The sequence below is a fragment of the Podarcis filfolensis genome (assembly GCF_964270895.1).
Source record: "Podarcis filfolensis genome assembly, chromosome: 1".
Taxonomy (NCBI): Eukaryota; Metazoa; Chordata; class Lepidosauria; order Squamata; family Lacertidae; genus Podarcis; species Podarcis filfolensis.
This window is the reverse complement of record NC_139604.1, coordinates 40,669,195-40,683,892: the sequence shown is the minus strand read 5'-3', so window position 1 is coordinate 40,683,892 and position 14,698 is coordinate 40,669,195. Positions and strand designations below refer to the sequence as shown.

At 40.2% G+C, this 14,698-nt stretch overlaps 1 protein-coding gene across 6 annotated transcripts; it reads right to left on the bottom strand.

The window, feature by feature from the left end:
• Window positions 1-3,661: 3,661 nt before the first annotated feature.
• Window positions 3,662-14,670, bottom strand: MAP3K19 (mitogen-activated protein kinase kinase kinase 19). 6 transcript variants are annotated; one of them, XM_083582112.1, is made up of 7 exons: window positions 13,024-13,547; window positions 12,601-12,654; window positions 10,930-11,037; window positions 7,560-9,902; window positions 6,858-6,998; window positions 4,688-5,385; window positions 3,662-4,002 (listed from the first exon to the last, which is right to left on the bottom strand). In XM_083582112.1, the coding sequence occupies exons 3-7, from the start codon at window positions 10,945-10,947 to the stop codon at window positions 3,945-3,947; spliced, it is 3,258 nt and encodes a 1,085-aa protein (XP_083438238.1). In that variant the 5' UTR covers window positions 10,948-11,037; window positions 12,601-12,654; window positions 13,024-13,547; the 3' UTR covers window positions 3,662-3,944. The 6 variants fall into 6 exon arrangements, with proteins under 6 accessions (XP_083438238.1, XP_083438236.1, XP_083438239.1 ...); XM_083582110.1 differs by lacking the exon at window positions 12,601-12,654 and having other exon boundaries at window positions 13,024-14,670; XM_083582113.1 differs by lacking the exons at window positions 12,601-12,654; window positions 13,024-13,547 and adding an exon at window positions 14,421-14,497.
• Window positions 14,671-14,698: the final 28 nt, after the last annotated feature.

Genomic DNA, 14,698 nt, shown 5'->3' with positions numbered 1-14,698 from the left:
GTTGAATGAGGTTCTGTTCAGGTACTTATAATCAACCCTGTGTATTCTACAAATAACAATAGGATTGGTCCGTCCTCCTACTATAAATGCAAATGTTGCTATTTGAAGATTGAATGAGTGTTTCCTTTCATAGCCATATTCTTGGATAAGAAACATGACCTTCCAGATATAGTTGGTCTCACCTCAGCCAGCATGGCTAATAATGATTGGAGGTGTACTCTTAACATCTGGAGGGGCACACATCTTCTAGATCTGTTTTGATAAAACTGCTGAAGAGATTTGAGCCTAGTCAAGTTGCCACAAAGGTCTGTAAAATATAAACGGCAGAAGTACCAAAGAACTATAAAATTCTCTTAAAACGCAAACAACACAAGGGGCTGGCCTAAAGTAAGATGTGTAGAATTAACTCGAGTTAATTTAAGACTTAAATAATAACCATGAAAATACCATGGTTTGGTTTCTTAGATGTTTGCAATTTTTCTTCAATAAGTAATTGAAATTAGTTTACAGATCATTTATGTCAGGCTTAAGATATTGCGACATACCTTTTGGGGGCAGCAGTAGGTGATACAGCACTTTTGCAAATAAACTGCTTTATCTCTCACATTTAGACCAACATGTATCCTAAAGCACTCTTAGTAGAGCATGCCACACAAATTCAAGCTCAACTTGAAAATTTCACATTTTAATAAACAAGTTTCAGTATGCCCCTCATTCAAAAAATGCACACTTATGAAATTGATAAACTCAGCTGATGCAAAATAAATAAAATCATGGGAGTTTATCCATGCCACAATGGCCCTCCAGCATGACAAGGGAGAAAAAGATTAACTGGAAGATGACCATTGTGCAGAGTAAAAGTTGAAAGTAATTGTAATAATATTTGGTAGCATACATTGAATGTATTATAGAATGCACCTATAGGAGTAGCATCTGATGTGAACAAATTTATTGACAAAATGTGGATTGGGCTATTTTTGCAAACTGAAGGAAACTTGAGTGATTAATGGGATAAATAATTGGGAACTCTCCACAAAGTAAAAAGGTGCGCATGAGAAATGGGAAAATCTGAGTACTTCCGTTAAATCCATGAAAGGAGCATACTCCATATGGTTGCATTAAGAGAACTCTTGGTACAATCCTATCTATAAATGTCTACTCAGAAGCAAGTCCTATTGAATCCATGGTGCTTATTCTGCGATAAATATACGTGGAATTGCTGCCCCAGTTTTTGTGGACCTCAAGTCATGTTTCCCATTAGTGGTGCTATGCACTATTGAGTTTACTGTCATTTGTTGAGTCATTTGTTCAATGGCTATCATGATAGCCATTGAATGCAGGGATTAGTCAATGCTGCACTTTGAATTCTGGCATTTAAATTGCACTTTTATACCTCTGCCTTTGGTCTTAACAGATTCACCTCTACCCTCAGTGGTTTAATTTTATATAGATCTATAAACTTAACTATGGCAATACTGTAGACCATTTATAAACTTCAGGATGAGTGTGAAGACGGGATTTTAACCAGATGGGTGGGGTATAAATTATAAAATTATTATTCTAATACTACATCAATATAATTTGTGGTATCTTTACACTCTGTTCCCCAAATACCCATACATAGAAAAACTTGAGTTCCCTGGGAGTTGCCTTTCAGTGGCTTCTATTTAAGTTTGGGCAACTAACTGAAAAGTACCAATATGGGGTGGGTATATTTTAGATAAGGCTTCCTCAACCTTGGCCTTTCAGATGTTTTAAGACTACAATTCCCATTATCCCTGACCACTGGTCCTGCTAGCTAGGGATCATGGGAGTTGTAGGCCAAAAACATCTGGAGGGCTGAGGTTGAGGAAGCCTGATTTAGGTGCTTTCTCCCCCTCTTCAGACAACTTGCTGCTTTCTCCTCTGGTCAAACCTCAGAAAGAAACTTCGTCTCTTGGAATAATTCCTTGCTCTCGAACACCTACCTCTTCCTTAACTTTCCAAAGGGAAGGTAGCCATGTATGTGTAGTTGGGCTTGAGGCTGACAGTTCAAGAAAAATGTTTTAATAGGGCTTTCTCAGGGGAAAAGAAATGTTGAAGTGAAATCCCCACCCCTATTTCCATAATGCAATATTGGTTTGAAGTACTGAATTAACCATATGTAATCAGGAGAAAGTGGGCATATGTTCATCTGCCTACATTACAGGTAAGATTATTAGGATAACCCAAGGTCATAATTTATTTAAGAAAAAAATCTAGCTATGCACATGTCAGAACATCTAAGGGGGAGGGGAAAGTAACTCCTGGGTAATATTAGTGTTGATAGATATAGTGTTGTAATATATGTCAGGGAAGAGTTAGAAGTTTCCAGTTTCTCAGAGGGAGAAAGCATTCCCCAAGGGGGGAAGGGGAGCAGTGAATCTAATAGAAGAGAGCAAGAGGAACAACAGGGAGGGACTGGCTCTTCACAGGAAAGGCAAGGGTTAAGTTCTAGCTCAGATTGGGAGGAGGGGAGATACAAGCCAGCTCTAGCCAGAAGGTTAGAAAAAAGAGCGGGAAAGCGAAGGGAAGGGCGCCTTCGCCATTTTGAGAGTGGCTGGTCACGGAGAAGCAGAGCTCAGGACGTATCTGAAATAAGTGACTCTGAGGAATAATAGTTAAGAACCATTTATAAGATTGTTTTGTTAATACGCAATAAAAAGTTATAAAAGAACAAGAAGCATTTGTGTGGTGATCTGAAGAGGACAACGACCAGTCCTGTCAGATATCTGAAGAAGTGTGCATGCACACGAAAGCTCATACCAAGAACTAACTTAGTTGGTCTTTAAGGTGCTACTGGAAGGAAAAAAATTTTTTTGTTTTGACTATGGCAGACCAACACGGCTACCTATCTGTAACTGGAAATATAGTAAAAGGTTATACTGTTATATCCTCTCAACCTTTAAGTTAGGCTGAGAATGCTGAACCCAAGGTTACCTTGTATTATGGATAAAAGCACATACATTGCCTGGAAACAGGTATGTTTTTATTCAAGGATGCATATTTACAATTTAAAATGGCTCTAAATGGCCTATCTACGGGTAGGAAATAGCAGTTGTTATTAATGTCACTTGGTCATCCAGAGGCTAGGCTTATTTCATCAAAATGAAATTAAATTCTTTTTTGTGGAAAAAAATAATAAAAGACAATGACTTACATTTCTGTTGTGAGAAGCAACACTTCAAAATCTCTTGTTACTTTTATTCTTTTCTACTTTGATCAGAAAAGTGAATTGCATGATTATTTTATTAAGTTGAGCATTCATGTACCAGTATTATTATTTTGGGTTGAATCCAGAATATTCCATCCACAAAAATAAGGGTTGACTGGAGGCAACTTTCACCAATGCTCTCTGCAGCTCCCCGCACCATTTCAAATGCTGCAAAGTTCCCCCAACCTTCTGCAGATGATTTAGAGTGAAAGTAGAGGAGGAAAGGAATTACTATTTTGCCTTCCATTAATGGTGGTTGAATGACTGGCTGATTAACCACTGCCTATTAAGATGAGCCTCCTTTTATGCAATTACAGTCAGCCTGTCTCTTCTACTGAGCTGTCTACACTTCATATTGTGTTGCATGGCTCCTAGGCTTTGAGTGGGGGTGGGGGGTGGAGAGATGAATTGCAGGGGTAGGAAAGCCAAAAGATGTCAAAATGTCTGATTTTAATTTTAAAATGAGATTAAGTGTTCTACAGCCACAACATTTTGATACAAAGTTTGCCATCCTGAAATTGCATCATGTCTATATTTGAAAATGAAAAACAAGAATTTACAACTCTGTAACTTTCACAGCTTTCATACCAATCACACTATAGCCTAGCCATTCTCAAACCAAAAGTTTAAATGTTAAACTTCATTTAACCTCTTCAATAAGTAAGGGGGAAATCTGTCATCTACTGAAGCCTTTGCAAAGTTCACGAGGTTTTTAAATCATGAAGGGATGCTGCAGCAACTGTAGAGCAGTAGGTCGCTCATACTGGTCCCTGTTTGGAAAACAATAGAAAAAATATATTTATTGTGAGTAATTGATAATGCTTCTGTCAGCAACATAGATTTATTACTTGTCTAGTAATAAATCTACTTTTGAAAAACTTGTCTATCTCATGGGACTAGGTGAGCATCAAAAGGTTGTGCTCGAGCTTTTATATTCTTTTTTAATGATTGGGGCTTCTTTCTGATCATTTTGACATTTAAGGGTTTGATTCCTGACAGTTCTCAAATGGTTTTATGGCCTCTGCCCTGGACAAAAGGCTTTAGTCCTTATTAAAAGAAAGGGGGAAGCTAGAAAAGCTTCTGCCTCTTCTCTTAAATAATGGTACCATCACCCCAGTCTGACAGTTTTTAGGTTTCAGACACTGCTGCAAAAAAGTTGCAGAACATACTCCTATCCACTTTTACAAGGGACAAATGGTCCCTGACATGTGGAAGGGAGATATTCAGCCTTTCCTTATTTCAAGCAGAACTCTTTCCCAACCCCTATCTGCAGGTACCAAAGATCTTTTCTTTGCCATCTATGTGTCACACCATAGACCTGGTGCAATTTCCCATACCTTTTTAAGGAACTCATTGAACTACACATTTTACATAAGGAAAAGATAATGATTAAAAGGATATCTCTTTAATATTTACAGATATTTAATATCTCTTTTAATATTAATAACTACTTACCTGGTGAAACACAGATGAACAAAATCTGCTGCTTTTGTCGAGCAATGGTTGGGTAAGGAAGGCATGATTCCCCTGTGAGCACCAATATAAAACATGGCTGCTATCCTATCCATGGAAGCCAGTGGTGGTTTTCCTGTGGCCATCTCAAATACAGTGCAGCCAATGCTCCAGATGTCCGATTTTCTCCCATAGCCAGATTCTTTTATCACTTCTGGTGCCATCCAATAAGGAGTGCCATGCACTGATTTCAGTGGTTCGCTGTGGGCATCAGTCAGACTTACATAGGCTAAACGCTTTGCACATCCAAAGTCTATGAGCTTGATAACACCATTGGGCATCAGCATGACGTTGTTGCCTTTAATATCTCTGTGGACCACACAGTTTTCATGCAAGTATGCAACCCCTTGTAGAATCTGTTTCGTATATTTACAAAACACTATTTCAGGCAATGGCCCAAATCGATGAATAATACTGGAAATGGAACCACCTGGAACAAATTCCATGAAGATACTCACTATGTTGTCTTCTAAACTTGTTCCCAGGTACCCTACAATGTTGATGTGTGTTAGATTTTTCAAAATCTCAACTTCGTATTGCAGTTTCTGATATTCCTTCTCAGTCCCAATTTGGTCACAGGTACTCAGTGCTACTTGTTTCACAGCTATTAAATGTCCTTGGCTTGTAAGTCCACAATAAACCTAAAAATTAAAAATGTCTATTTTGGTAGTGGAACTACAGATACATTCCTGTGTGCACACACATTTATATGTACTCACACATGCTGTTCTCATGCATCTAATTTAAATACATTATAACTCATCCTGCTTAAATTATGTCTGCAGTTATATCTGGTATTCATTTATTTCCATAGAAAATATGACAAGGTAATTTACCACATAAAATACTACAATAATAGTAAAAACATCAACAACATATTAATGAAAATTAGTTGCCCCACAAAAAAAAAATAAAAATTCCAAAGTCTGAGAGAATCGGCTTCTGGTATACTCTTCTGCTAAAGAAGAGACAGCCCAGTTCATACTTAAGCCCTTCTGATCACAAAAAATATTCTGTGTGAGCATATAATAGTTCTTCCATGAGCAAAAGAGGCACTTTCAAATCCAACCCACAGTATTTAAAGGCCACCTCACTAGTGTTTGTCATGCAGGGCTTTTAGTGAGTGCCCTCATCTGAAAGCTATGAAGACATTGGCAGTAAATAACCCAAGGCCAACCTTTCTTCCATCATAAAATTCAGTGAGGCATATGCAGGCTTCATAGGTGGTCTTTCCATCTAAGCTCTGACCACACTCAGGCCTGCTTAACTCCCATGTTTGCTTTATAGGAGTTGCCACTGCATAACTGAACACCCTTTTCTTCCCTGTGCACCTGCTAAATTTGTTCTCGGGTTTCCCTCACCATCCTCCAAGCAGATTTGTGGAGAGTATGGGGTGTGCACTTTCTGGTGGAAGAGAGGGAGCAGTTCCATTCTTCAAATGTAAATTATTGCGCTAAGAGAATGAGGACATTGGATACTACCCACAGTGCCTCCTCCCGCCTGCCCTGGCAGACTCCTTCACATTTCTCACCAATTTTGTGGTTCACCCAGAGGTTTAGAGGGCTTCCTGAAATGCACATTTGGAAGTCTGTTCAGATAAGATTTTGTCCTATCTAGTCCCATGACACAAAGCCCACTTGATTTCCTTTAGAGAAAGTAAAGCAGCTTTAATCAGGGATGCAATTGTGGTGGATTAACAACACCCACAATTGTACATTATTTACTTTATGCTTAGAAGCCAGTATATTGCTGGGCTGATGGGAGTTGTAGTGCAAAACATTTGGAGGACACCATATTGGGGGTGTGTGTGCTTGTTTAGAAGGACTGGAATTGTAATTAGGATTGTTCAAGGTTTATTGATGCTAAAATGTCCTTTGGGAGATACAGTGCAGTGGCGTAGCGTGGGGGTGCAGGGGGGGGCGGCCGCACCGGGCGCAACATCTGGGGGGGGGGCGCTTGTGCTCGCAGCTCTCTGCCCCTACTAAAATCCACGGGTTAGGGGGCGCAAATTACTTGCCTTGCCTCGGGTGCTGACAACCCACGCTACGCCACTGATACAGTGAATACACTTTGAGATAACAGGGGTGTTATATATACTCCCCATGTAACTTACTGTGCCATAGGCTCCTTTTCCAAGGATTTCACCTTTGGTCCACAGGATAGGTCCTTCACTAGCTACATTGTTTTCGGAAAATGTAACCACATTTAGAAATCTATTTTCTTTACTGGATTCCAGGAAATCTGGAGAAAAATCCTGTAAAAAGAGGACAGAAGAGCAAACCAGAACACGTTGAATGAGAAATAATGCAAAGAGAGGCTTGAGATCAGGGTCATTTATATGGTATGTTGAATAGACCTTATTTCTTTCCTGGGAGAGAGACAAAAACTCTTATCACAGCAGTCTTGAGATAAAGATTGCTGCTATTTACGGTAACTTGGTGGTTGGATCTACTGAGTGCTGTTAGCACAGAATACTTAAACGGACCTTCACTTATAGAGATGGTGTACCTCTGAGTACCACATGCTGGAGAGAGCAGAGGAAAACCATTACCTTCTTGGTGTGCTTGTCAAAGTAAGAGACATCTGGACTAGATGGGCATTGGTTTGATCCAGCAGTACAATTATTGTGTTCTGATTGCTATTTACAAATGGAAAGCTGAGGCTGAAAATAAAGAGTTGCCCAAGATTACCTGAAGGATTTCTGAATGGTAAGAAATTGAGTCCTAGATCTCAAGGCACAACATATTTTAAATATTTGACTGGCTTTCACTGTTCTATTGCTATTGAATATACATATAAATACTTCAATAATTACCTTACAATTTCTAACACTTGCTGCGCTGTTTCCTTTACTCTCAGTGTTTCCATTTTGTACCACAGTATCTGCATTTTTTGTAGCTATTCTCGAACGGTTGCCATCTGCTCTATCGAGAGAAAGCAGCTCAGATACAGAACAACAAAACGAGTCTTCAGTTATTTCTTCACTGCAGATCAGGATGTTTGGATATTCCTGGGAAACAGAGTTTGCAGGAAGGCAAGTCCGTTCAGTTGATAAACCAACTTTTTCAACTCGTGGGCTTTGTGGAGGAGGTGAGTTTACTCTGTTTGGAAAACATAGTGCAAGGGGGTTCCTTTGACTATCATCACAGAACAAAACCTGATTTGCATCCAGATCCTCAAGGCAAGCAGTTGATCCAATTTTCACCTGCATTAAACCTTTGTTCTGTGCTACATTTATATGTTCATTTGTATCTTTTGCATAGTTTAAGAAAGGAGCATATTCTGCATGAACTTTAACCTTCGGCCAAAGTAATTCCTGAACATTGATAGCAAATGCTTTACTAATGAAAGCATCGCCAGCCTCTGAAGTGTGATCCAATGAGACTTCTTCAATAGTTGACAAATTTGAATTAGGAATGACTTCATTTTGTTGAGCTGGTAGAGTAAACTCGGTAGGAATTGGCAGCTGCTGATCATCATCTTCATGAAATGGTGCTGCACTTTTTATTTGCCCTTCTGTTTTAGGGCCAATCACACTTTCCTTCTGCTTCTGACAGCAACCCTCTAACCCAGATACCCCTCTTTGCCCCAAATCCTTCTCCTTCTGTTTAATGCCAAGGGAATTCTTGTGTGATTTGGGGCATGTTTTCTTCTGGGCATTTCTTATTCTGCCACTCTTCTTTGCACTGAGATGGTTATATTTATGTTTCATTGCAGTGCGCCTCCCAGCTGGAGCAGAGTGCACATTCCTGCAGGAACTGTTTTCACAGCCATTAGGCTCCCTGGAATATGCTGGAGTTCCAAACATTTCATAAATGCCAGGACCTTTGTCACTTGAATTTATTTCCTTGAACATGTCACTGTACTTCAGGTCTACGAAGTCTACGGAAGACTGTGCTTGTCTTACAGGAAAAGGAGTGATGGTTTCTCCTGAGCCAGAAAAATGTTTGGAATTGCTGGGGAGCATCTGCTTTGGGGGTTTCTGACTGCTTTGACCGAAGCGGCATTTCTCCTGCTGAAGGTGTTTCTTCTGAAGCTTTGAGGAAACCCCAGTTTTTGCATGAGACAATCCTAGTCCTTGAGAATGAGAAGTGGGATTCTTTACCTTGTTAGCATGGTGTTGGATAGAACTCTTGCCCCAAAGAATAAAATCTTGAGGCATCTTGGTACACACACTAGCCTTTAGAGCCAAGGTGGTTCTGTTGCTGTTTACTTTAAATTTTTCACTCCCTTTATGAGCAAATACATTGAAGCTGTGGCTTAAGTTAGTTGGCATGCTCTTTCTTTGAGCAGAGTGTCTAGAAACATGGGAGATCTGATCTGGTTCATGGTTAGATATTGTAATATGGCTAATGGGAGTTGCTTTCGTAATATTGCTTTCAGCAGCTTCAGACACAGTGACGTTTTCCATCATTCCCAGGTTGATTGCTGTACAAATACTGCTTTCAGATTGTTCAAGAACCATCAAAGTATTAGGAATAGTAATCACTGAAGCATGATGTTCTGTAACCTCGCTTTGCAGACTTGAATCCATATCAGTATTTCCTGGTTCAATATTCATAGTATTTTTTGTACATTCGTTCAGATCTGGTTTCACCTCTGATGATTCTGCTTTACTTGACTGTAGCTTAGGGCTGCCACTCCTCTTTGCAAAATATTTCCCCCAGTTTTTAGCTTTGGAACTATCTTGATGTCCCAAAGGAGAACATTCATATTTTTCTGCTGTATGTACTACTTTGCTTTGGCTGAAGTAACCATCAGGATGGTCAAAACTACAGTCTTTGCTTGTAATACTTAAACTCTCAAAGGTTGCCAAAACCTGATGCATTTCACCATTGGATACTTCATTTCCTATATCTGCTCCATATCTGCTGCACTCAAACTGCGGTTGAGTTTCTTGGGCTTTGGAATATTGAAAGGTCATATGACAGTTATCCAGGGTGACTGAGTGTGGATCTCCAAGGACGGTGAAGCCATCTGTTATAATTTTGTGATTCTGGTCCTCAGACTGAGGGTCAGTATGCTTCGTAGGAACAGAATAGTGGTTCAAAATATTGGGCAGATTATTACAATCAGTACTTTTCTTGGCTTTGTCTTCTAAAGGAGGAAGCTGCACCATTCTTATAGGATGAAATGCCACTGGTGGTGATAGGTTGAGCTGGAAGTTTAGAAAAACCACCTATTAATGAATCAGTATTGTTTAGGAAGTTCTTAAATGAGTTCAAACATGGATACCACTCAATAAGTGTGGCTGGAAAAACAAGCCAGATGGGTGGGGTATTAAATAACAACAACAATAGAGTAGTGCTAATACTCAGTTTTACTTCTTAAGCCTTGCATCAGACATATAGTTTAGAATAGAGTCACTCATGTATACAGAATGGAGTCACCCATGTATACAGACAGTGGGGAAGGGGGAGTGAGAGGGAGTGAGAGAGAACAGAGGGTGACTCCATTCTAAACTCTTTCTCTCTCTCAACAATTTTTCTGCCTTTGTTTTACCCTTTAGTCTTAATATTTGAAAGCAAAATGATATGGATTGGGTTCCAAAGGACTGAGCAGGCTTGTGGCAAGAGTTTTGTACTACCTTTCTTTGTTTTATTTCTTCCTATGTTCTTTTTTTATGTTCTGCTAAGACTGGAAATTAACTGTATTTGTCTTATTGTTTGTCTTATATATTATAATTTTGCTAGAACATAATTAGCCAAAACTTTGTATTGTGAATTGACCTGACTTTTGTCTTCTTTGCCAGCCACCTGGCATATAGGGTTGCTGCCTCCTGCAGCATTATCTTTGTGCTTTAACAGTACAACGTAATCTGCAGTATAATACTTGGGTGGTTATACCATAGACAAGTTATTGATCTATCTTGCCTGCTGCTGATTCATCGTAACATAGAGGTTCTTGATAAGCCATAAACTTTCCTTGAATCTAGCCCTTCAGAGATGCAAAAGCATGTCTGCGCCATGACACTATGCTCAGTCACTTTTATGAGGAGAGGAAGTGAGACAGGAAATTATTAAGTACTGTATAGGAAATTAGCCTATTCCCTTCTCTTGAGATAACTGTCACAATGTTGCTAATTAAAAAAAGAAAACACCGACTATGAAACTTTCTTCCAATCAGATGATTGAAATAATTGGCTAAATAAAGAGAAAAATAGATTAACATGTATGCTTACTTACAAAAGTATTTGAAGTCATCTGGCTCTCTCACTTGTATTAACTGTGGCTGGGGCATCATCCGCACTCTGTCTGCAGATGACATCTGTTTTCCCTACATATGGTGATCAACTACACAAAGAGCTTTCTAATTACTATGGTTACCCAGAGCAGTGCATCCTCCTCTTTCCAGAGCAAAGCCACTAACCCTACAGTGTCATTTAATTGTATCGTTACATGAAAGGAGGTTGCAGATTACAGGTGGTAACAATTATTTCTTAATTAAAAAACAACAACTTTTAAATTATAAAACAATATGCTGGGGGCACTCATTAGGAGTGTATGCTGATGACACCCAGATCTACAGTATTTCTCTGTAACAGCTGAATCAGAAAATGTCATAAATATGATCTACTGAATTAAACTGATCTTTAAGATTTTCTGAGGATATCCTGCTGGTTATTACATGACCAGCAGATTGTCCCTTGGTGACCATATTGAAGTTGGTCTTCTAAGCTCTAAACTCACCCTCTGGAATGCACTTCTGTGGGCAAAGGCAGTAATAACTTCCACCCACTCCTTAAAAGCTTGTACGTTTACCCACACTTCACTGGACTTTGACTCTTAATATTGTTTTGGACACTGTTCAGTTTTGTATAGTTATATAGATTTGTTTTTATCTTTTTGATCTAGTTTTGGGAGGTGTTATTGAATGTCTTTTTTTTTTTAGTCCTATGGTAAACCACTTCTACTTTTATGAAGTGGAAACTGTGTAAAGTTGATGGGGTCACACCTCCTCTGAAAGAGCAGGTATGTAGCTTAGAGGTACTTCTTGGATCCATTGGTGTTGCTTGAGGCCCTTGGTGGCACAGAGTGCCTACCATCAGCTTCAGCTGGTGGCCCAGCTATGCTCCTATCAGGACAGGGATAGCCTAACTTCTGTTGTCCATGTTCTTGTAACCTTTAGGTTAGATTATTGGATTAGGTGGAAGAGTGAAATCGAAATTTCATTTATTACGGCCATAGGCCCATACAGGTAAAAACAACACATAAATAACAGCTTGTGCCGTAGGGAAAAAAAAAAAGCAATCGCTAAAACACCACTATAACAATAAAATACTATAAAATGGAAAGGCATTGGATTATTTTCTACATACCTTTGATAATGGCTTGGCAACTTAAGCTGGCGCAGAACTCAGCAGCCAGGCTGGTCACCAGGGCAAAACAGTCTGAGCTCACCACACCAATCCTGGCCTGACTGCACTGGCTACTAATTCGTTTCTGGGAGCAATTCAAAGTGCTGGTTTTGACCTATAAAGCATTATGTGGCTCAGGACCCCAATACCTCAGAGACTGCCTGGTGCCAAACTTACATATCTTAGGCGCCATGCAAAAACACTGCTTGTTCACCAGGACTTTAATTTTTTATTATCTATGGCCTTTTTGCACGAGTGGAATGCTTTAATTAAGCTTTATAAAAATAGCATTAGAAAAATATTTTAACATTCTATCTTTAATGCATGCATATGTTTGTTTCCTTAAAATATAAAATAATAAACTATAAACTAATGTTGCTTAAATTTTCTGCAAAAGTCTAGGGTAGCAAATCCAGTACTGTAACTTGTGCTTTCAAATATTTTTTTCCATCCATCTTCTAAGTCAGTAGTCTTTAACTTGTCAAGAGCAAGGACTCACTCAAGATTCACACCTGGCACAACAACATGGACTTGCATCCATGAGCCCCATGAACTGAGGGAAGAGAGGAGCTTTGTGATGAAGAATGAAGTCCATATATCCAGAGTGAAGGTTAAAGGGACAGAGCTCATTCATCTGGTGGTGGAGCACAATATGAGGAAGAAAGAATTATGTTAAAGTATGCTGGTCTTCCACTCATTTATAAATCCCTGCCACCAACTGATGCATAATATGAATTTAGTCCAACACTGATTATTCTTCTACAAATTGGACTCCCAATTGTGTCATTAACACAAAAAGTGCAAAATTCAATTAGCTAATACTGCAGTAAAATGTGCTCATATCATCTGTAACCCACTGAACTTCATATGCGAAAAAGAGAAAACAAAATAAAAATATAGTAACACTGTGGTTCTGGCTTACCTGCAATTTGCTTCTCCCAACAATGACACTCCAAGCATGTTAGCTTATAGTTCCCCAGGTGTATGGGACTCCCAGTGTTCTGGCCTTGACTGCAGAGCCCACTGAATGATTTCTGCTTCAGTCTCCCTACCCCCATCCCATGTACAGAGCTACATTCAGACTGTTTAGTTTACAGGCTGTCGCCAAGGCAACTCTCCTTGGGGCATTTTGTATGGTGAATTGCCAGTCAAGCAGACTCAGCTGGCTGGGAAAACAAATGTAAGAAACCCACATCTCCAACTGATTTGCTCCACCAGCGCAAACGCTCTCTGGGTTGGAGCCAAAGTAAACTATAATTTTTTTTGCAGCACTTCAGAGGTGCACCACACTCATCTTACTCTCCGTTCTTCTCATTTTACAAATGACAATGAAATGCTGAAATGCGGCAGCAAAGGACCACCCAGGTCCCGGGCAATTTGTCAGGGCGGGAATGGATGTTAGGTAAACCTGGCTTTATGAACAAATCTCTCCCATGATTTATTTATTTTTTATTAACCAGGGCTTCGGCTGCACTTCATAATTTCTGCATGCACCCACACGATAATAATAATAATAATAATAATAATAATTTTTATTTATACCCCGCCCTCCCCAGCCAAGGCCGGGCTCAGGGCGGCTAACAAGCAATAATAAAAACAATAAAAACAAGTTGAATGAATACAACTTAAAAACAAGATTAAAATACAACATTAAAATATTGAAACATTAAAATATTAAAATGCAGCCTCATCACAGGAGGAGAAAAGAAAAAGAAAAAAGAAAGAGGGGGAGGGAATCAAACTGGCTCCAAGCCAAAGGCCAGGCAGAACAACTCTGTCTTACAGGCCCTGCGGAAAGAAATCAGATCCTGCAGGGCCCTGGTCTCATGAGGCAGAGGGTTCCACCAGGCCGGAGCCAGTGTTGAAAAGGCCCTGGCTCTGGTTGAAGCTAATCTAACTTCCTTAGGGCCCGGGACCACTAGGGTGTTGCTATTTATGGACCTTGAGGCTCTCCGTGGGGCATACTGGGAGAGGCGGTCCCGTAGGTACGAGGGTCCTAGGCCGTGAAGGGCTTTAAAGGTCAAAACCAGCACCTTAATTCTGACCCTGTACTCCACCGGGAGCCAGTGCAGCTGGAAAAGCACTGGGTGAATATGCTCCCATGGCAAAGACCCCGTGAGGAGCCTCGCTGCAGCATTCTGCACCCGATGGAGTTTCTGGGACAGCTTCAAGGGCAGCCCCACGTAGAGCAAATTACAGTAGTCAAGCCTGGAGGTGACCGTCACATGGATCACTGTGGACAGGTCGGGGCAGGAAAGGTAAGGGACCAATGATGATGATGATGATAACAATAATCCATGACAAAATGGTTCCCCATACCAAAACCAGAACAAACCAAGCCAGAATGAAACCTTCAGTGTAAAAATCTTAAGATGTCAGGAGACATTCAGGAGACCCAGAATCACAACAACAACAGGGCGCCTCGGCTTTGAAGTCGGCGTGGCGAACCACAGCGAGGGGGGGAGGACGGGACATCTTTCCTTAGGCAAGATACCCCTCTCCCTTTTTCATTTCTCTTTTGACAAGAGACCCCGCTCGGGATACCCCACTCGCTGCCGGCCGTCCTGACAAGTCACACCGCGCAAGCTCCGCCCGCC